Source organism: Ovis canadensis, chromosome 20 (genome assembly GCF_042477335.2).
Source record: "Ovis canadensis isolate MfBH-ARS-UI-01 breed Bighorn chromosome 20, ARS-UI_OviCan_v2, whole genome shotgun sequence".
NCBI classification, from domain to species: domain Eukaryota; kingdom Metazoa; phylum Chordata; class Mammalia; order Artiodactyla; family Bovidae; genus Ovis; species Ovis canadensis.
This window is the reverse complement of record NC_091264.1, coordinates 35,809,451-35,831,364: the sequence shown is the minus strand read 5'-3', so window position 1 is coordinate 35,831,364 and position 21,914 is coordinate 35,809,451. Positions and strand designations below refer to the sequence as shown.

The 21,914-nt window shown below is 41.7% G+C and overlaps 1 protein-coding gene across 1 annotated transcript in view; it reads right to left on the bottom strand.

Annotated features, from left to right (window-relative positions):
• OPN5 (opsin 5) overlaps positions 1-8,666 on the bottom strand; it is a 32,763-nt gene extending 24,097 nt beyond the window's left edge. The window contains exons 1-2 of the mRNA XM_069563139.1: positions 8,537-8,666; positions 4,430-4,549 (exon numbers count right to left, since the gene is read on the bottom strand). Of these exons, the coding sequence (XP_069419240.1) occupies positions 4,430-4,549; positions 8,537-8,666 (250 nt within the window). The remainder of the gene's footprint in view (positions 1-4,429; positions 4,550-8,536) is intronic.
• Positions 8,667-21,914: the final 13,248 nt, after the last annotated feature.

Below are 21,914 nucleotides of genomic sequence, written 5' to 3'. Positions count from 1 at the left end.
GGCATGTAGAATCTTCCCAGACCAGGGAACGAACCCATGTCCCCAGTGTAAGCAGGCATATTTTCAACCACTGGATCACCAAGGAAGTCCACGCCAAAGGGATTTGATGAATATTTTGGAAATGTCTCTCCCCAACCCCAGCTGCACATTAAAATCACTGGAGTATTTTTTTGTTTTGTTTTGCTTTGCTTTGCTTAATTTTAAATATCAATGTCCAGAGTTCCACCTCCCAAATAATCTGATTTAATTTATCTCGAGAAAGCTAAGCCATTACAGTATACTTTTTATCTCCCCAGATGATTGTGATACATATTCATAATTGAGAGCCATTGATATTTAAACAACAAATACTAGTTGTGTAGATGAAACAAATCTGGTCTCTAGGATGTGTTTCTCAAGGTGCTTTATAATGAACATATTAAAGCAAGGAAAAAATTTTAAATGCATAAACATCTTTAAAAAATAAACATTTTTAAGACTTATTGGAAGGAAAAAATGTATTGAGAGATATCCAGGGTTTCCCTGGTGGCTCAGTGGTAAAGAATCTGCGTGCTGATGAAGGAGACACAGGTTCAGTCCCTGATCCAGGAAGATTCCACATGCCTCAGACCAGCTACTGTGTTGCAACACCTGAGCCTCTGCTCTTGAGGCCGTGCTCTGCAACAAGAAAAACCACTGCAATGAGAAGCCCATGCCCCACAACTGGAGAGTAGCTCTTGCTCACTGCAACTAGAGAAAGTTCACACAGCAATGAAGACCCAGCACAGCCAAAAATGAATTAATTAAATTAATTAATTAAATTTAAAAAGACAGAGAGAGATCCAGAGGTTGGAAAAAATGGTCTGAGTTGATCAGAGAAAACTAACCCATATAAGAAAATGCTTCCTGGTGAATTACTCTAAGAGATATGCAGAGCAGGTGGTTTATACAATCCTAGAGCAGACCTGCGCGGTTGAAAGCATTTTCAATGGACCCGGCCAATTATGCGTGCTGTGTGCTCTCAGTCGCTTCAGTCATGTCTAATTCTTTGGGACCCTTTGGACCATTGCCAGCCAGCTTCCTCTGTCCATGGCATTCTCCAGGAAAAAGTACTGGAGTGGGTTGCCATGCCCTTCTCCAGGGGATCTTCCCTACCCAAGACTGAACCTGCATCTCCTGCATTTCAGACAGAATCTTTACCCACTGACCTACCCGGGAAGCCCCAGACTAGTCTAATTCAACTGTAAGCGTCTGTCCGCTACAAATGAAGGATGTGGCTGAACTGGCCGGTTTCACTCAAGCATCACTAGGGGGCAGGATGGTGAGCTGAGCGGGAGCGCGATTATTCATGTTGCGACACCGCCATCGTGTGTCCAAATGGAAAATGGCACTCATTTTGCAGCCTCGCAAATCACCCCCAGGCGCATCTTAACTTATTTTCACAGAAAGGGGCCGGGTCTGTCATGCTCCTTTTAGTATGCATGTGGATTTCCCAAAGAACTGACGATATTCAGCCTGTCCATGCTGAGAAAAGTCTTCCCAAATCACCAAGATCATCCAAACTCACTAAGAGGGCAGCACATCCACTGCTGGGTGATAAATATTGACTCAGTGGATCAGCACTTACCACTGAGCCATGTTTTTAGAGATTGGCAGTAGCAGAAAAATCTACTTACAAAGAGAGAAACAAATACCAGGAAATATTTTTTAAAGGATGCTTAGATGGGAAACTGCTAAAATATTTCTGGTGGAAAGATGAGTTGATGTGTGCTGCTGCTGCTGCTGCTGCTGCTGCTGCTGCTGCTGCTGCTGCTGCTGCTGCTAAGTCACTTCAGTTGTGTCCGACTCTGTGCAACCCCATAGACGTCAGCCCACCAGGCTCCGCCATCCCTGGGATTCTCCAGTTCAAACTCAATTTCCCCAATTCTAGTAACTTAAGACCACATGCTACGTAGCAGAAAATAGGGATCCAAAGACATATTTGTGTGTATCTAGGCAACACTGCTGGCAAGAATACACAGAAGAACTGTACAAAAAAGATCTTCAAGACCCAGATAATCATGATGATGTGATCACTAATCTAGAGCCAGACATCTTGGAACATGAAGTCAAGTGGGCCTTAGAAAGCATCACTACAAACAAAGCTAGTGGAGGTGATGGAATTCCAGTTGAGCTGTTTCAAATCCTGAAAGATGATGTTGTGAAAGTGCTGCATTCAATATGCCAGCAAATCTGGAAAACTCAGCAGTGGCCACAGGACTGGAAAAGGTCAATTTTCATTCCAATTCCAAAGAAAGGCAATGCCAAAGAATGCTCAAACTACCGCACAGTTGCACTCATCTCACATGCTAGTAAACTAATGCTCAAAATTCCCCAAGCCAGACTTCAGCAGTACGTGAACCGTGAACTCCCTGATGTTCAAGCTGGTTTTAGAAAAGGCAGAGGAACCAGAGATCAAATTGCCAGCATCCATTGGATCACGGAAAAAGCAAGAGAGTTCCAGAAAAACATCTATTTCTGCTTTATTGACTATGTCAAAGCCTTTGACTGTGTGGATCACAACAAACTGTGGAAAATTATGAAAGAGATGGGAATACCAGACCACCTGACCTGCCTCTTGAGAAATCTGTATGCAGGTCAGGAAGCAACAGTTAGAACTGGACATGGAACAACAGACTGGTTCCAAATAGGACAAGGAGTATGTTAAGGCTGTATATTGTCACCCTGCTTATTTAACTTCTATGCAGAGTACATCATGAGAAATGCTGGACTGGAAGAAACACAAGCTGGAATCAAGATTGCCGGGAGAAATATCAATAACCTCAGAGAGGCAGATGACACCACCCTTATGGCAGAAAGTAAAGAGAAGCTAAAAAGCCTCTTGATGAAAGTGAAAGAGGAGAGTGAAAAAGTTGGCTTAAAGCTCAACATTCAGAAAACGAAGATCATGGCATCCGGTCCCATCACTTCATGGCAAATAGATGGGAAAACAGTGTCAGACTTTATTTTGGGGGGCTCCAAAATCACTGCTGATGGTGACTGCAGCCATGAGATTAAAAGACACTTACTTCTTGGAAGAAAAGTTATAACCAACCTAGATAGTATATTCAAAAGCAAAGACATGACTTTGCCGACTAAGGTCCATCTAGTCAAGGCTATGGTTTTTCCTGTAGTCATGTATGGATGTGAGAGTTGGACTGTGAAGAAGGCTGAGCGCCAAAGAATTGATGCTTTTGAACTGTGGTGTTGGAGAAGACTCTTGAGAGTCCCTTGGACTGCAAGGAGATCCAACCAGTCCATTCTGAAGGAGAGCCCTGGGATTTCTTTGGAAGGAATGATGCTAAAGCTGAAGCTCCAGTACTTTGGCCACCTCATGTGAAGAGTTGACTCATTGGAAAAGACTCTGATGTTGGGAGGGATTGGGGTCAGGAGGAGAAGGGGACGACAGAGGATGAGATGGCTGGATGGCATCACGGACTCGATGGACATGAGTCTGAGTGAACTCTGGGAGATAGTGATGGACAGGGAGGCCTGGCGTGCTGCAATTCATGGGGTCACAAAGAGTCGGACACGACTGAGCGACTGAACTGAACTACTGAGGCAACATTGGGATTGTATAGATGAACCCAAAAGGAGGTGACTTACCCCAAAATCATTCATCTTTGTAAAAATGAATTACAGTTAAAGACAAATTATCTTCCAGTTCCTCCTTGCTGGGTAATCAGAGAGGCCAAAAAAGCAAGAAATAAACCAGGGATTCAAAATTTTGGCTGCACCACAAATTTACCTGAAAGCTTTAATTTTCTAATCCTAAATAACCTGATGTCAGAGTAACATTCTCAAGCAATTAAATCAAAATTTCTGGGTATGAAACTCAGCCATAAGTTGTCGTTCTTGTTTTAAGTTCCCCAGGTGATATTTTTGGCAGCCAAATTCAAGTGCTATTGAACTAAAAGTTTCCTATTCTTACACTCAGTCCCTAAGCCACACTTAAGTATGTCATTACAAGGGCAGCCCTCCCTCCTTCCTAGACCTAGACTCACCTCTCAGACTCATCTTTTAGCCTGAGACCTTACTCCCTTGATGCTTAACAGATTTCCATGAGTGGGAGGGGTGTGACAGAGCTCAAAATAGTGATCTACAGCCTGTCTGTAAGTGTGTTTTTGGAATCATTTAGCCTCGTACCATATGAGGTATCTGAAGCATCATGTATCATTTCAAATTGTATCCTCAGCATGGAACATGCCTGGCACACTGAAAAGACTCGATACACCCTAAATGGTCAACCTCTATGGCCAGACACCACTCTGCTGACTCACCACAGATTCTGCAGAGATGACTTGTGAAAAGACAAGCAAAAGAAGCTGAGGGTAGGGTGATCTGTGAGCCAGTGAGGACTTTATAACTGGGCATTGAAACCCTCAAAGGAGAAATGGCATGGCAGTGTTACCTGAAATCCCCAGATCACAGACTGCTAAATTGACAGTCATGATTTCCGCAGGTCTCAGCTTCTTTTTTCGTCTTGAAGACATATAAAGGACATACCCATTTCCAAACGTAGACAGAATCCCTACAAGGAAAAATAGAAATTTCCATCATTAAGACTAGGATTTAGAGCTCCCTCGGATATGAAACACTTCTCAATTTCAAAAACGGACACCATTGATTTAAGAGGGTAGTGAGAGGACCCTAAATAAAAATCTAAGTTAAGAAGATGAAATAAAAAGCATGAGGTGTAAGTGACAGGCAAGGGATGGGTTGCCTCCAAAAAGGATAGGAGTCAGGGGTTATTAAACTGCACTTACCCAGAAAAAGGAACCACTGATTTCCCAGTGGTTGAGTGGGTGAGGGAATCCCCATGGTCAGTACTTGTACTAGCCACTAGGATGGAGCATCTCCTTAGCCATCTTTAGAGTACTGGCTTTATAGAAAAAACTCCTTCCCTCTGATGAGAAGGGTGAACCCCTTGGCTATCAGTAAATTCTGAAGACGAAGTGACCCAAACAAGCTGAGGTGCTTTCACTCTCCTTGTGGACTCCTGAGGGGGAACTGGCATTCAGGAGTGGCAGAGGCCAGATTAGGTTGGCATGGCCCCCTGCAAGGACAGGGTTCATCTCCTGGAGACATATCCAGGGCTTTCTGCATCCTGCGGACATGGACGTTGGGTGTCTGCCGCTGCGACTGGACTAGGCATGGAGGGGAAGTGGGTGACAATTGGTAACATGGGCTCTCCCCCTCCCACCAAAGGGAGAGAAGGTGGCCGTCAACCCACCAACCTACCAACAATGGTATCAATGTGTTCCCACTTTTTAATATCCTTTTATTAATGACTGATCAGCTTTGGCATTACAATGATAACTGTTCAAAAGCTCTTGCAAACCCAGTTTAAATCCAAAAAGACCCAATCCCTACTGACTTTAGTGAAGAAAAGAATACACCTACTTCCATAGCTTAACATGTAGAGTAGATTTCTTCAGGAATTCTTGCTTCATAGCTGTGTATAAATGAGAATCTGGTACAGCTGCCTTTAGTAGTAAGGAATAAGGAGAGTATTAACAGGAGAAACCCAGATTTTTCTATCTTAACTTCTACTTCTCCACCACAATTCATTTGAGGGGCAGCCGTGTGTTTCACAGCTGGGTGTTTCAGCTGATGGTATGAAAACAGCAGGCACTAACTGCATTGTGCTCTTAGGAAATTGTGAATTCCAGGCGTCAGAGCGGCCTTGTGGGCCATTACAACCTCTTTAGCTTTCTTAAGACAGAAGAGGCAAAAAATAGAAGAGACTGTGGAGATTCCAGAGCAAACCAACTGAAATGAAACCCAGGTCTCATTAAAGGGAACCAGCTACCAAGGCACACTGGGAAATTAAAAAGTGACAACATGGCTGGAAAAATTATAAACACGTGGCTTCTACTTCATATCCAAAAAGATTAAAAGCAGTAACTATGCATACGCATTTGATACACAAAGATCATTTAAACATCCTTTGTCTTTTTCTTCTCTTTTGAGAATACTAAATTTCTTACTTTTCCTTTCTTAAATTATTTTTACTACTGATTCATAAGGCTTCACCCAGTGCCCAAAGCTTATCAAAAAATAGTCAACTCTCTACAAGCTACATATAAGTTATTAATAGGGGAATATTAACAGAATACAAGCTTATTTTTAATGAGAGTTAAAGGAGAAGAAGATGAAGAAGGTAAAAGCTAAAGCAAGGGGGACTTTTTTGTTGATGGCATTCCTGACGCTTTTTATGAATACAAAAATGTTAGATCTTGTATGTAGACCCTTGAACTGTTTCTAGGAAAAGAGCAGAGGATGGAAATGGGTCTCTTGTTTATTTCTCCTCTATTCCAAATTCACGTTATTTTTTCATTTTCCTTAAGACTTCTAGTATTTCACAAGAATGTCACTCCACTGGTTCCTTAAAAGAATCCGGGCACATCCTTACACCTGTCCTAGAAGTGGGGGAATCAGGCACAGAACCAAGCCCAAAACTGGGTCAAGGATGAGTCCAACCTCCCCTTCCCTCCAGCTGAATCTGGCTGCACCCTGAACAGAGACCTGGGAACATATGTTTGATCCCACCTTTGACTCCCTGAGTCATCTGAGGCTCCCTTTGTTCCCGGATCCTTTCGGGACCTCTTTTCCTGGCACCTCCTCAGCACTCCCACTTGAATATCACAGTAGATTTTCCTTCAGACCCCTAATCATCCTCTCCGTTTTGTGTCATCTGGAGAAATCTGTCAGGTTACAGGTGCTACTTTGTAATTCATGCCTCACAACTGGTTGAGACAAATTCTATTTATAAGGTGTCTATTTTTCTGTCTTTTCTGATCACTGAAGGTACTTAACGTTTAATAAAAATGCAATGTGGATTTTACTATCAGATAGTCTCTGCGTGGGCAGAGCAGTTTGCCCATTACATTCACAGCTGTGTTTCCAGCAACATAAACAGTGGCAAAGAATGGGCACTTTGACCATACAGTTGTATTTGAAAGGATGTGGAGGTCCATTTATAAGAAACAGAATCTAAGTCAGTATAAAAATAACAAAACCAAGGACTCAGGAAAACGCTTTGCAGTGGAATTTCTAATTCAATTTCATTCATTCCTTTTCCTCAAGCACTGACCATAGAGGGGTCTCCAGACTTTTCTAATGAGTTTGGCTAATTTCAGGAGGTTAAATGAAAGTCTTAGCCAGTAATAAGTAGATGAGAAAGAGAGATGGGAGGAGGAAAGAAGGGAGAAGGAGAGAAAGAAAGAAATCGAGAAAGCTTGACCCAACATGTGAAAAGAGTAAAGGCAGACATACCTAAAGATGTAACCCACCTGCACGCTGGTTACTCAAATTTAAAACAATGATTTTAAATGTAAGAAAAATATTACGGTTAAATCGAATTACCTAGGCTGGTGCTGTCCAATAGAAATATAATGGAAACCAGAAATATGAGTCACATACATATTTAATTTTTTTCTGGTAGTCATATTGAGCAAAATAAAAATATTATATTTATTTTGAAAATATATTTATTTAACCTAATGGGTTAGCTGTGTGTGCTATGCTAAGTCGCTTCAGTTGTGCTCAACTCTGTATGACCCTACAGATTGTGGCCTGCCAGGCTCCTCTGTCGATGGGATTTTCCAGGCAAAAATCCTGGGGTGGATTGCCATGCCCTCCTCCAGGGGATCTTCCCAAACCAGGGATCGAACCGGCATCTCTTGGTCTCCTGCACTGAAAGGCAGGTTCTTTACCACTAGCACCACCTGTAGCCGATTGTTTAAAATTATTAATGAGCTATTTTATATTATTTTTTCTGGTCCTGTGTTTTCAGTATCTGATTTCTATTTACACTACACACATCTCAATTTGGAGAAGTCAGAAGTACTAAGGAGCTACTCGCGGCCACCACGCTGGATGCCAAAGCCAGTAAGAAGACGCACCACGTTGTGAATCAGGCACACAGACTTTAGACCCTGGACTGACTTCCACTTATTATTCATTTTTTCAACTCTCACCAAAATCACTTGGTGCTGCTATCATGGCCAGACTTGACTTTAGGTGAAGCAAACTCAGTGTGATCCTCCTGACGGTAGCATGGGGACAGAGTTCCCTCCGTTGCAAAAAACAGAGGCTAAACTAGATGCATTCTAAGGTCCATTTTGAGCCTATACTCTTATCATCATATCAAGAACACTTTTCAAAAAGTAAAAGCACTCTATTTTAAATAAGATCTCCTTATCATTAATTTTATTATTTGGTAGACAAACCTACTACCAAAGCAATCAAAATGAAATAGTCTCAAGATAAAGTATTTTGCTGTAAAGCTTCTTGGATTATCGAGGGAATATTTATCCCTAATAAGAAAGATAATGGAGTCATTTCTATGAAACATATAAATATGGCCGGATGCCACCCGTTTTTCCTGCTTCCTCCCACTCTTCATCACAAAATATTCACTTAAGTGTTTGCATCTTTGTGCAAAGTCAACATAGCAGCCTGTGAATTTTCTAGATGCAGCCTTTGCACAGAGAAAGAAAACAAGGAAACTTACCAATGATTGTTAAGTAAAAGCCAGCCACTAAATCCGCTTCCCAGGAAAGCTTGGAAGCAAAGGGATCCCCATCGCGAAGGTAAGGCGGCCGGCGCTCGTCCGGGGGTGGGGCCGTGTGGTTCAAAGCCATGCTCTCCTCCAGCGCAGCGGTCTGAAAGGCAGACGCGTGCAGGTCACAACAGCCCAGAAGAAGCCCGCCCGACCCATCTCACGGCAGTGCCCCCAGCTTTAAAATGAAAATCAAGTTCGCAGGGTCATGCTTGAGTCTCTAATAAGTGGTGAACACTTGAGCGTTTTTCTTCCAGTATCCACATTTGTCAATATTCAATTCTCCAATGTGTAGGTTATCCAAGTGTATGTTATTTCTTTCCCACAGCCACCCAGTTTGTGCCACTTCACACCCTCCTTGGGTGAATAAGAGGCTGAAGGCCAAATCTCATCCATTTTACTGCTTCTGGCAATTTTTTTTAACTTTTAAACTTTTTACTTTATATTAGAATATAGCAGATTAATAATGTAGTGATAGTTTCAGGTGGAGAGCAAAAGGACCCAGCCAAACATAGACTATCCATTCTCCTTGAAACTCCCTTCCCATCCAGGCTGCCACATAAGCTTGCTTCTCACAATTCTTGTAAAGGTCTGAGCCAAGAAAAGATGTTGTATGGATACACACACACATATACACACACACATGACATATTTAATCAATATTTATTAAAATACTATCAATATATAAAATATTTTAATTTGCCAGAGTACAGTGGGTTTTTAATTTATCCAAATTGCCCAGAGGAGCATCTCTGTCACTTATATGTTCAGTGAGCTTCAGAATTTTTCTAAAAGAAAAAATAGTTATTGATTATTAGAGCATTGAATACAAAGAGACATAGAATCTTCACTAAATGAAGTTAAGAACTAAAAGATTGTCAGGAAAGGAACAGAAAAAAAAATTTTACAAAGTAATAAAATTTAAAGCTGAGTTATTTAAAAACAAAGTATCTTTCAACATTAGACCATTTAGAAATGAGCTCTATTTTGGTTGTAATTGGTGCAGTGATAAAGAATCAGCCTGCCAGTGCAGGAGACCCAGGTTCAATCCCTGGGTCGGGAAGATCCCCTGAAGAAGGAAATGGCAATGCACTTCAGTATTTTTGCCTGGAAAATCGCATGGACAGAGGAGCCTGGCAGGCTACAGTCCATGGGGTCACAAAGAGTCAGACATGACTGAGTAATTAAACAGCAACAACACTAGGCTCATCCACAGGCAGATTTGAGTTTCAAGTTTCTTAAAGCAGAAAGCAACTCCATTATTGCCCACCCCCACCCCTTCCAATCCGTCCTCTAAATCCACTGTTTGCTATAGAAATACCATATAACAGTGCAAATGCTTCTGTGAAAAGTCTGATATTTCAGGGAAGATGCCAAGAGTTGCAAAAGAAACCTCCTATCTAAAAGTGAAGAATAAAATAAATGACTGCTCAAGACACCCCCCCTAGATTTATGATTCTATGCAAAGATTTTAAAAAAAAAAAAACCTCTTGGAGTAAATTGTATGTCATTAATCACATTATTCGTATTCAGATATTCCTTTGAGCAATAAAATATACTCTGGCACCCTCACATTTGCTACTTAATGGTCTTTTGCCCATGAATAATGCTTCTTAAAACTGTTCTCATTACAGCTTACTATAGAAAAGTCTAAAAACATCCCCACTCATCACCTGTAAAAGTTTTCAATATTTTTTGAGTTACTAGCATTGACCTCTATGATTTCACAATAAAAATTAAGAGGTAACTTGAGATGAAGCCAGACCCATGTTCTCCTGTCTAAACTGAATGGATTTACAAATGACTATTTAGCAGATATGGAAAAGAGAACGGCGAATCGTCACCTACTAAAAGGAAGTAAACGCTATCAATCAGTATCAAGGATGATGATTTAATTCTATCCAACTTTATCTGGTCTTAGAATTATCTTCAAAGAATGTTAGGCCACAAATTTCTCTCTGACCTGCTAAATTGTCACTGTTTAAGGCAGGAGGTAGCATGGACATTGTAGATAGCTACTTATACTAGGATCTGAAAGTGTTCTTCCCAAAATGGGCTTCCCTACTGGGCTGCTCTTTTTTTTTTGCCTGAAGGCTTTATCAACCTCACATTTATTTATAAGTATATACCATCTGAGGGGCTTCCCAGATGGCACAATGGTAAAGAATCCACCTGCCAATGCAGGAGGCTCAAGAGACACAGGTTCAATCCCTGGGTTGGGAAGATCCTCTGGAGTAGGAAATGGCAACCCACTCCAGTATTCTTGCTTGGCAAACTCCATGGACAGATTGTTGGCCACAATCCTTGGGATCCCAAAAAGTTGGACATGACTGAGCACGCATGTATGCACATGTATTATCTGAGAAAATAAGGTGTGACTCTGTCAGCATCCATGAAATCTTTAACGTCAAGGAGTTTATGAAATGGGTTACTTGGTACCCAGTAGCAGCCAGTGGAGCTGGAAATAAGTGAGATACAGGTAACATCAATTATGGCGCAAAGGAGGATGGAAACATGGTAATGCGTGGTGATGCTTGAAAGAACATGGAAGGCCATGAAATATCCAGAAAGTGAACAAAGAAGCACCCAAGAGTTAGGGAAAGGACGTCAAAGCAAGAAGAGCAGCAAGAATTGACAATATTCAACTTCTAGAGGTCAGATTTCTTCTCATGAAGCTTGATATAATGTAAGCAAGGAAGCACGGATTTTAAAATCCTGTAAGTCCGATGGAAGGCTTATCTAGGTCATTGTCAAGTGGGTGTTGGCCCATTTTTACTACTGTCCTCAAAGGTTACCCACAATAGGCCTAGAAGACGAAAGGTCTGTGGTTAAATTCAATTTAACCTCAATTCCAAAACTATGCTGAACCAAAGTGGTGAAAGCAGATGGACACGCTCATCTTGTCCTTGATCTTAGAGGAAATTCTTTCAGTTTTTCATTATTGAGGATAATGTTTGCCATGGGTTTTCCATATATGGCCTTTAAAGGCGATGGCACCCTACTCCAGTACTCTTGCCTGGAAAATCCCATGGACGGAGGAGCCTGGTGTCGTGAAGAGTCAGACACAACTGAGCAACTTCACTTTCACTTTTCACTTTCATGCATTGGAGAAGGAAATGGCAACCCACTCCAGTGTTCTTGCCAGGAGAATCCCAGGGACGGGGGAGCCTGGTGGGCTGCCGTCTATGGGGTTGCACAGAGTCGGACACGACTTAAGAGACTTAGCAGCAGCAGCAGTAGCAGCAGATTCCCTCTAGCCCACTTTCTAGAGAGTTCTTATCATAAATAAGTGTCGAATTTTGTCAAAAACTTTTAAAAGAATTCCTATAGATGAAAAATACACACACACACACACACACACACACACACACACGTTGATTCCAGAAATGTGTGCCCCTCACTAGGCTGGAGTTTTGCAGTAAGAGGCCAAAAACTAGAGATCAAACTTCCTTATAGCTCAGCCCCAATGACCAGCCAGCCTGGGCCCCTCATTGTAAGCAGGGAGACCACTACTAAAGATGTGGGGGTGGAATTTTCTTTGCCTGCTTTGTTCTCACCTCTCTGCTGCCCTCTTCAATCTCAGGCTCTGCCTTTCCCACTGGAGACCCACAGTGCCTTATGCCATCACCCCCACCCTATCCTTTCCTGTCAAATTTTTCTCTAAAAAATTGGAGTTGACACACGTGGTTGACATAGGAGAGTGTTCACAATATATTTGGTGGGGAAGAAAAAAACTATCAAAGACTTATGAAAATTCGTGTCTGACTCTTTGCGACCCCATGGACTGTAGCCTACCAGACTCCTCTGTCCATGGGATTTTCCTGGCAATAGTACTGGAGTGGATTGCCATTTCCTTATCCAAGGGATCTTCCCAACCCAGGGATCGAACCCGGGTCTCCCGCATCATAGACAGACGCTTTACCATCTGAGCCACCAGGGAAGTCAGAGAAAAAATAGAAAGATATATATCGAAGGGTTATATTTTTTTATTATGAATTGTGGTAGTATTGTTACTACGCATAGTGAAATTAGGAGGAATTTTTCCTCTACTTTTTATTTGAGATCACTTGATGATATATTCATTTTCTAATTATGTATCAGGGGTATGTTACTTTTGTAATATGTACTATCTATATTTTAATATAGGAGTTGTTACAGATTATTTGTGAAATTTGTGAAAATTTTATACCCATTCATTCATATAAACATTTACAAACTACAAGCTGTATGGTAGGCCTCTACTGAGTTCATGAGTCCCTTCCCTTGGGACTTTGTCATTAAGGGCGGCGGGGGGCGGGGGAGGGCCTCGCTGGAGCTGAGTTAGATTTTTCTTCAAAAGACTCTACTCATAGCCCTGAAATCTCACCACACACAGGGAGCAACTCACATCTCTACCCCTGATCTGTGCCTAGCACTGGCCTGAATGTGTGTCAGCCACAAGTCTGAGACCCAGGAGACACCTTGGGAATTTTCTCTCCATTTCTTGAGTCTCTTCTTGCTTACTGAGTGTTCTGCAAATTTAATGAGCTTAAACCATGCTCTTCATAGCGATTTTTTTTTCTGCGTCAGCAGCCGCAGAAGCTTGATGTGCATCAGGCAGTGATAATACTCATACTAATATGTTGTAAACCACATCTGTACCCTAGTGAAGCAATTTGGATGATTCTGGCATCCTTGTATTAAGGATATGGTATTTTTGTTTTCTATATGCATAAAGAAGGACCCTGCAAGAGCTTCAACAAAGTGGCAATCAAGAAAAAAAAAATAATAATGTGGGAGCTCAAATAACCCCAATCCAGGTCTCCGGAGAGGTAACCTTTATAAGTTAGTAAAGTGTTAATGAGATCCTTGCCTTCTCTACAGGAGAAATATTCACAGCCACAAAGAAAACTAGTGATCAGCTGAGGTTGGCTGTCAAACAGAAATGCACATAACACCCTTCAGATTTTCCTGTCGTCGTTCAATATGATGCTAGAGAAGAAAAGAGTCTTTCTTTTGACCCACTTAAGACAAGAAGCATAAGGAAGACAGGGATAGAGGAAAAGAGAGGAAGTGAAGGCGGGAAAAGGAAGCAAAGAATATTTTCTGCTGCAGAACCAAACCAGCAAGAGAGCAATCAATTCAACTCAATAGCTCCTAAGCCATGTAAAAAGGGGGCTGAGTTGTCTGTTGAGAATAATAACCTTCGAGTCAATTTATTCCAAGCAGTTCAGCTTGAAGCAAATTGACAAATCTAAGGCAATGGGAAGATTGTAAGCTACAGAAGTCTGCTTTAATACTGTCTTAAATCATTTGTCTTAACTTTTTGTGTGTCAGCTGTCACATAATTCCCAATTCAACTATCTCTCCACTTCTGAACTTCTAAGTAATGAGTTTGAAATTAATTTATCCCACATTCTCTCCAAACCACTTTTCCCAGGCAAAAGGCAGTACAAATTTCATGTAAGAATGACTATTTTAATTCCCAGCTCTCAGTACTTCTCATTCTCAGGACAAGAGTCCCCACCTACTCAATACAAGTACCAGACAACATTGTCCAACTCTGGCTTGAGGCACATTTGCCTCTTTCTTTGCCTGGGGTAGTCCTATCCTCTCTACCTTAGGATCTCTTCCTAAGGAAGCAAACAAAGAGCCCAGACCTCTGCAGATTATCAAGGTAGGCATTGTCTCAAGAGCATACAGGAAAATGTAAGCCCCAGAGGGGACGCTAAAACCTCAGGACCCCTCCTGGCATCATGATAGGACACCAGGTCCGCAAACCCTTGTCTAGTGGGGAATAGTTTTGTCCATACCCTCATAGTGAACCTTTTATTTCCTCCCCCCAGTTCTTAAACTCTAGGATAAAAAGAACCTTGGGCAAAATAAAATGGCTTTGAAAAAGGGATACAAAATCCCCTGCTTCCTTTCCAAATTCACGTCCTGCAGGCTCTGAGCTCATCCGACTCTCCACATCTGATCGTGTAGCTGAGATTCCTATTGACAACGTTGCCCTCAGGAATAGTAATGGCCAACATGAAGCACATGCAGAATCTTCAGCAAATGAATCTATTCATATTCCTTTGAGAAGAAATCAGCCATACCACATGAGGGTTAAAGAAAAATGGGAGGAACAAACTGGCTAGACACACAGTTACTTTGACAGGAAACTCGGAGGGCTTCAGACAGAGCCGAAACTAATTTTACTGCAATCTCTCATTGCTCTACTGTTCTTCCTTGTTGCATGCCTGACCCAATATTCTGTTTCTGCAATGCCTTTAAGCATAAGTTGATAAGCATTAGTTGATAGATTTCACCCTAAACTCAACAAGAGGGAAAAAAAAAAATCCAGTTCGCTTCATCAATTACACAGTGGCATTCAGCATAAAGAGTCAGACAGAACGGCTCTAACTTGCTCCTAGTTCTTACAACCCCAAAGAGGAAGGAGAGACGTCCCCTACAAGTGAATTAAGAACCACAGTCTCTGTGTCAGCCTCGGCCATCCTTACCATTCCCTTTAACTAACCATTCAACTCAAATGTCCTATTTTCCCAACAAACATCTTAGAATTTTTTGTTTCTTCATATTTTTTCCCCCTTGTTAAAACTCACCAATTTAAGGGCCTGCCAAACAGAAATGTCTTTCCCTGGGCTTCTCGGGCTGGGTTTGCTCAGATCTTGCAATGTCTTCCTATTGGTTCTTTCCAAAACACTAGTTACTCTCCCCTTCAGCTGATTTTAAACAGTATCAAGTGAAAGGTACTCATTTTCTAGACTTTCCTGCTCTCTCCACCCCTCTGCTGAAAGGACCAATCATATCTTTGGAAAAAATAATCTCATTTTATTGAATTATTGAGAAGAGATGTAATTTTTGGAAGCTTAACTTATTGGTGATTAAAAACCTAGCAGCAGCTACTGGGCCCAGATATTGATCAGAAACTAGAATAACGCTATTTGCTGACTGTACTTTAAAACACCATATGCTTGCTTTTTTATTTCCAGATTTTAAAATCTCAGATTACTATTTACGACCAAGAATTAAATCCTAGAGCTTTTTATTAATTGTCTTCTTAGCTTTTTTAAAAACATCAAAGCGCACTCTCTTCAATTACCTAACATAACTTCCTGAAGGAGAGCACAAAAATAGAAAAAGAGAAGCTCACATATAATTTTTAAAGCATAAACCTTAACGCTTTGTCCTGACCTGGTTTACAGCTCTAAAGTTTTACAAAATTAAAGTCGAGGATTTTTGCTCTCTGGTATTAAGCATCTATGGGATCCTAGCGTGGATCAGATAGTCTTCGCACAACTGGAACTGTGTCTCGTGTCCCACATGCCTTGTTCCATTACAGCTCCACGACAATAATTTTCTGTCAATAAGAATACTGAGATTGGGGATTCCCTTATGGCTCAGTGGTAGAGAATTTGCCTGCCAATGCAGGAGGCACTGGTTCGATCCCTGGTCCAGGAAGTTCCCACATGCCTCGGAGCAACTAAGCCCGTGCATGACAACTGTTGAGGCTGTGCTCCAGAGCCCGGGAGTCACAGCTGCTGAAGCCCACGCGCCCTAAAGCCTGTGCTGTGCAACAAGAGATGCCACTGCAATGAGAAGCTCTCGCACCGAAACTAGAGAGGAGCCCCTGTTCACCGCAACTAGAGAAAAGGCCACACAGCAGTGAAGACCCAGCAGAGCCAAAAAATAAAATAAATGAGAAATAAATTTAAAAAAAGAATACTGAGATTTAGAGAAATTCAGCAGCTCATGCGAAGTTATACTGCTCAACTCCTAGTAGAATCTCATTAAAAACTTGTGGACTAAATCAATGAACAAATATTTAACCCACACCGAACACTGTTTCAAATATGTTTTCACGGACAAAGGGGAGAAATTATATGTATAATAAAGGGGAAGAAAAGGGTATGTGTCAATAAACACAGTCATTTCAGGCAAGTCTCCTAAAAAATAAGACTATTTCAGAGCAGTCCCAAAAAGAAATGTTCCCAGAATTTCCAATATAATCTCGATTTTAAATATTCTATCCTGTCAACACAATAATTATGCTTTTTCAATCATGAGATCCCATTTTTTAATTTCAGACTTACTGAGGTATAACTGACACACAAAATTATAAGATATTTTAAGTGTACATCATGGTGATTTAACATACATTGTGAAAGGATTTCCTTCCATTGAGTTAATTAACACATTCCTTGCTTTATATATTTATCTCTGGTTTGTTTTTTTTTGTTTGTTTGTTTTTTGGTGAGAACATTTAACTTACATTCTCTTAGTAAATTTCTATTATATAATACAATGTTAGATTTCGATTACAGTCACCATGTAATATGTTAGAGGTTCAGATCTTATTCATCTTATCACTAAAAGTTTCTACCTTTTTACCAACCTCTCTCTATTTCCACCAGCTTCCAGCCTTGGCAATCCCTTTTCTACTCTCTGTTTCTATCAGTTTGACCTTTTCTTTCTTTAATATTCCATATATAATGATATCATGCAATAGTTGTCTCTCTCTGGCTTATTTCACAAAGCAGAATACCCTCAGTTCAATTCAGTCACTCAGTCGTGTCTGACTCTTTGTGACCCCGTGGACTGCAGCACGCCAGGCCTCCCTGTCCATCACCAACTCCTGGAGTTTACTCAGACTAATGTCCATTGAGTCAATAATGATATCTAACCATCTCATTCTCTGTTGTCCCCTTCTCCTTCTGCCTTCGATCTTTTCCAGCATCAGGATCTTCCAGTGTGTCAGTTCTTTGCATCAGGTGGCCAAAGTATTGGAGTTTCAGCTGCAGCATCAGTCCTTCCAATGAATATTCAGGGCTGATTTCCTTTAGAATTGACTTGTTGGGTCTCCTTGCAGTCCAAGGGACTTTCAAGAGTCTTCTCCAACACCACAGTTCAAAAGCATCAGTTCTTCAGCACTCAGCTTTCTTTATAGTCCAATTCTCACATTCATATACGACTACTAGAAAAACCATAACTTTGACTAGATAGACCTTTGCTGATAAAGTAATGTCTCTGCTTTTCAGTATGTTGTCTAGGTTGGTCATAGCTTTTCTTCCAAGGAGTAAGCGTCTTTTAATTTCATGGGTGCAATCACAATCTGCAGTGATTTTGGAGTCCCCAAAAATAAAGCCTCTCACTGTTTCCATTGTTTCCCCACCTATTTGCCATGAAGTGATGGGACTGGATGCCATGATCTTAGTTTTCTGAATGTTCAGTTTTAAGTCAACTTCTTTACTCTCCTCTTTCTCTTTCATCAAGAGGCTCTGTAGTTCTTCTTCACTTTCTGCCATAAGGGTGGTATCATCTGCATATCTGAGGTTATTGATATTTCTCCTGGCAATCTTGATTCCAGCTTCTGCTTCTTCCAGCCCTGCATTTCTCATGATGTACTCTGAATATAAGTTAAATAAGCAGGGTGACAATATACAGCCTTGACGTACTCCTTTCCCTATTTGGAACCAGTCTGTTGTTCCATGTCCAGTTCTAACTGTTTCTTCTTGACCTGCATACAGATTTCTCAGGAGGCAGGTCAGGGGGTCTGGTATTCCCATCTCTTTCAGAATTTTCCACAGTTTGTTGTGATCCACACAGTCAAAGGTTTGGCATAGTCAATGCAGCAGAAGTAGACATTTTTCTGGAACTCTCTTGCTCTTTTGATGATCCAATGGATGTTGGCAATTTGGTCTCTGGTTCCTCTGCCTTTTCTAAATCCAGCTTGAACATCTGGAATTTCATGGTTGATGTACTGTTGAAGCCTGGCTTGGAGAATTTTGAGCATTACTTTACTAGCATGTGAGATGAGTGCAATTGTGCAGTAGTTTGAGCATTCTTTGGCATTGCCCTTTTTTCGGATTGAAATGAAAACTGACCTTTTCCAGTCCTGTGGCCACTGCTGAGTTTTCCAAATTTGCTGGCATATTGAGTGCAGCACTTTCACAGCATCATCTTTCAGGATTTGAAATAGCTCAACTGGAATTCCATCACCTCTACTAGCTTTGTTCGTAGTGATGCTTCCTAAGGCCCGCCTGACTTCACACTCCAGGATGTCTGGCTCTAGGTGGGTGATCACACCATCGTGATTATCTGGGTCATGAAGATCTTTTCTGTATAGTTCTTTTATGTATTCTCGCCACCTCTTCTTAATATCCTCTGCTTCTGTTAGGTCCATACCATTTCTGTCCTTTATTGTGCCCATTGTTGGCATCTATAATTTTCTTGAAGGGATTTCTAGTCTTTCCCATTCCATTGTCTTCCTCTATTTCTTTGCATTGATCACTGAGGAAGGCTTTTTTATCTCTCCTTGCTATTCTTTGGAACCCTGCATTCAGATGGATATATCTTTCCTTTCTCCTTTACTTTTAGCTTCTTTTCTTTTCTCAGCTATTTGTAAGGCCTCCTCAGACAACCACTTTGCATTTCTTTTTCTGGGGGATGGTCTTGATCACTGTGTCCTATACAATGTCATAAACCTCCATCCATAGTTCTTCAGACACTCTGTCAATCAGATCTAATCCCTTGAATCTGTTTGTCCCTTCCACTGTATAATCATAAGGGATTTCATTTAGGTCATACCTGAATGGCCTAGTGGTTTTCCCTACTTTCTTCAATTTAAGTCTGAATTTGGCAATAAGGAGTTCATGGTCTGAGCCACAGTCAGCTCCCGGTCTTGTTTCTGCTGACTGTATGGAGCTTCTCCATCTTTGGCTGCACAGAATACAATCAATCTGATTTCAATATTGACCATCTGGTGATGTCCATGTGTAAAGTCCTCTCTTGTGTTGTTGGAAGAGGGTGTTTGCTATGATCAGTGCATTCTCTTGGCAAAACTTTGTTAGCCTTTGCCCTGCTTCATTTTGTACTCCAAGGCCAAACTTGCCTGTTAACTCCAGGTATCTCTTGATTTCCTACTTTTGCATTCCAATCCCCTATAATGAAAAAGACATCTTTTTGGGATGTTGGTTCTAGAAGGTCTTGTAGGTCTTCATAGAACTGTTCAACTTCAGCTTCTTCAGCATTATTGGTTGGGGCATAGACTTGGATTACTGTGATATTGAATGGTTTGCCTTGGAAGCGAACAGAGATCACTCTGTCATTTTTGAGACTGCACCCAAGAATTGTATTTCAGACTCTTTCATTGGCTATGAGAGCTACTCCATTTCTTCTAAGGGATTCTTACCCATGGTGGTAGATGTAATGGTCATCTGAGTTAAAATCCCCCATTCCAGTCCATTTTAGTTCACTGATTCCTAAACTGTCAATGTTCACTCTTGCCATCTCCTGTTTGACCACTTCCAATTTGCCTTGATTCATGGACCTAACATTCCAGGTTCCTATGCAATATTGTTCTTTATAACATCAGACTACTTCCATCACCAGTCAAATCCACAACGGGGTGGTGTTTTTGCTTTGGCTCCATCTCTTTATTCTTTCTGGAGTTGTTTCTCCACTCTTTTCCAGTAGCATATCGGGCACCTACCAACCTGAGGAGTTCATTTTTCAGTGTCTTATCTTTTTGCCTTTTCATACTGTTCACGGGGTTCTCAAGGCAAGAATACTGAAGTGGTTTACCATTCCCTTCTCCAGTGGATCACATTTTGTCAGAACTATGCACCATGGCCCTCCCGTCTTGGGTGGCCCTGCACAGCATGGCTCATAGTTTCATTGAGTTAAACAGGCTGTGGTCCATGTGATCAGTTTAACTAGTTTTCTGTGATTGTGGTTTTCATTCTATCTGCCCTCTGAGGGATAAGGATAAGAGGCTTATGGGAGCTTCCTGATGGAAGAGACTGACAGTGGAGGAAACTGGGTCTTGTTCTGATGGGCAGGGCCATGCTCAGCAAATCTTTAATCCAATTTTTTGTTGATGGATGGAGCTGTGTTTCCTCCCTGTTTACCCAGGCCAAACTATGGTGGAGGTACTGAAGATAATGGCAACCTCCTACAGAAGGTGCCATGCACACACTGCCCCTGACCCTATAGCAGGCCACCACCAACCCACACTGCTGTTGGAGACTCCTGGACACTCATAGGCAAGTTTGGGTCAGTCTCTTGTGGGATCACTGCTCCTTTGTCCTGGGTCCTGGTGCACACAAGGTTTTGTTTGTGTCCTCCAAGAGGCTGTTTCCCCAGTCCTGTGTAAGTTTTGGCAGCTCTATAGTGGGGTTATCGATGACATCCTCCAAGAGGTCTTATGCCACACGCAGAACTGCTTCACCCAGAGCTCCTGCCCCTGAGTCAGGCCACTGTTGACCTGGACCTCCACAGAACACACTCAAAGGCAGGTCTGACTCAGTCTCTGTGGGGTCTCCTCGTGCCCTCCAAGCCTCTCTGTGGGTATGGGGTTTGATTCTAGACATGATTTCTCGCCTCCTACCATTTTGCTGGGGCTTCTCCTTTGCCCTTGGACATGGGATATCTGGTTTTGGTGGGGTCCAACATTCTCCTGTCTGTGGTTGCTCAGCGGCAAGTTGTAATTTTGAAGTCCTCGCAGATGAGCGCACGTCCTACTCCGCCACGTTGTCTCCTCTGACCCCTCAATGTCCCTTCATGTTAGCACGAAAGGATTTCCTTCTTTCTCACAGCTGAATAATACTCTGTTGTGCATATTTACACATCCTTTTTATCCATTCAACTTTTGATGGATACTTTGATTGCTACCATCTCTTGACTATTGTTGTAATCTCACTTTTGAAAATGTTCTCACCATAAACATGTCTCATTTCCCATCACCCACTCACCCCCCTTCTGAAGGTCAGATACCTTGTTTTTCAAAACCTGGACCTGAAGGACCAATCTATCTTTATTGAAGACATGTGATTTATTTTGTTTTTTTTTAAATTTGATTGCACTGCACAGCTTGTAGGATCCTAGTTCCCCAACTAGAGATCAAACCTGGGCACTGGGCAGTGAATACACAGATTCCCATCTGCTGGCCAACCAGAAAATTCCCAGTTATTTACTTTTTGAAATTTACAAATCATTATGTCTCTCCAAAGATGGATGTTGGAATGAGAAAAGTAATGAAAGGATGGCTTAAATGGAGGGAGGGGAGAAACAATACAAAGACATTGACTTTTTAAATTTGTGTGTGGATTCTCTACCAATGCCAGGCCATGTCTTTTGTGTAGATTCATTCTTGCCACAAAATGAAATCTCTGTGTGGATTCAAGAGACCCAAGATCCAGGATTAGTTTTACTTAGATGTGTGCTAAATCACTTCAGTCACGTCTGACTCTTTGTGACCCTATGGACTGCAGCCTGCCAGGCTCCTCTGCCCTTGGGATTCTCTAGGCAAGAATACTAGAGTAGGATGCCATATCCTCCTCCAGGG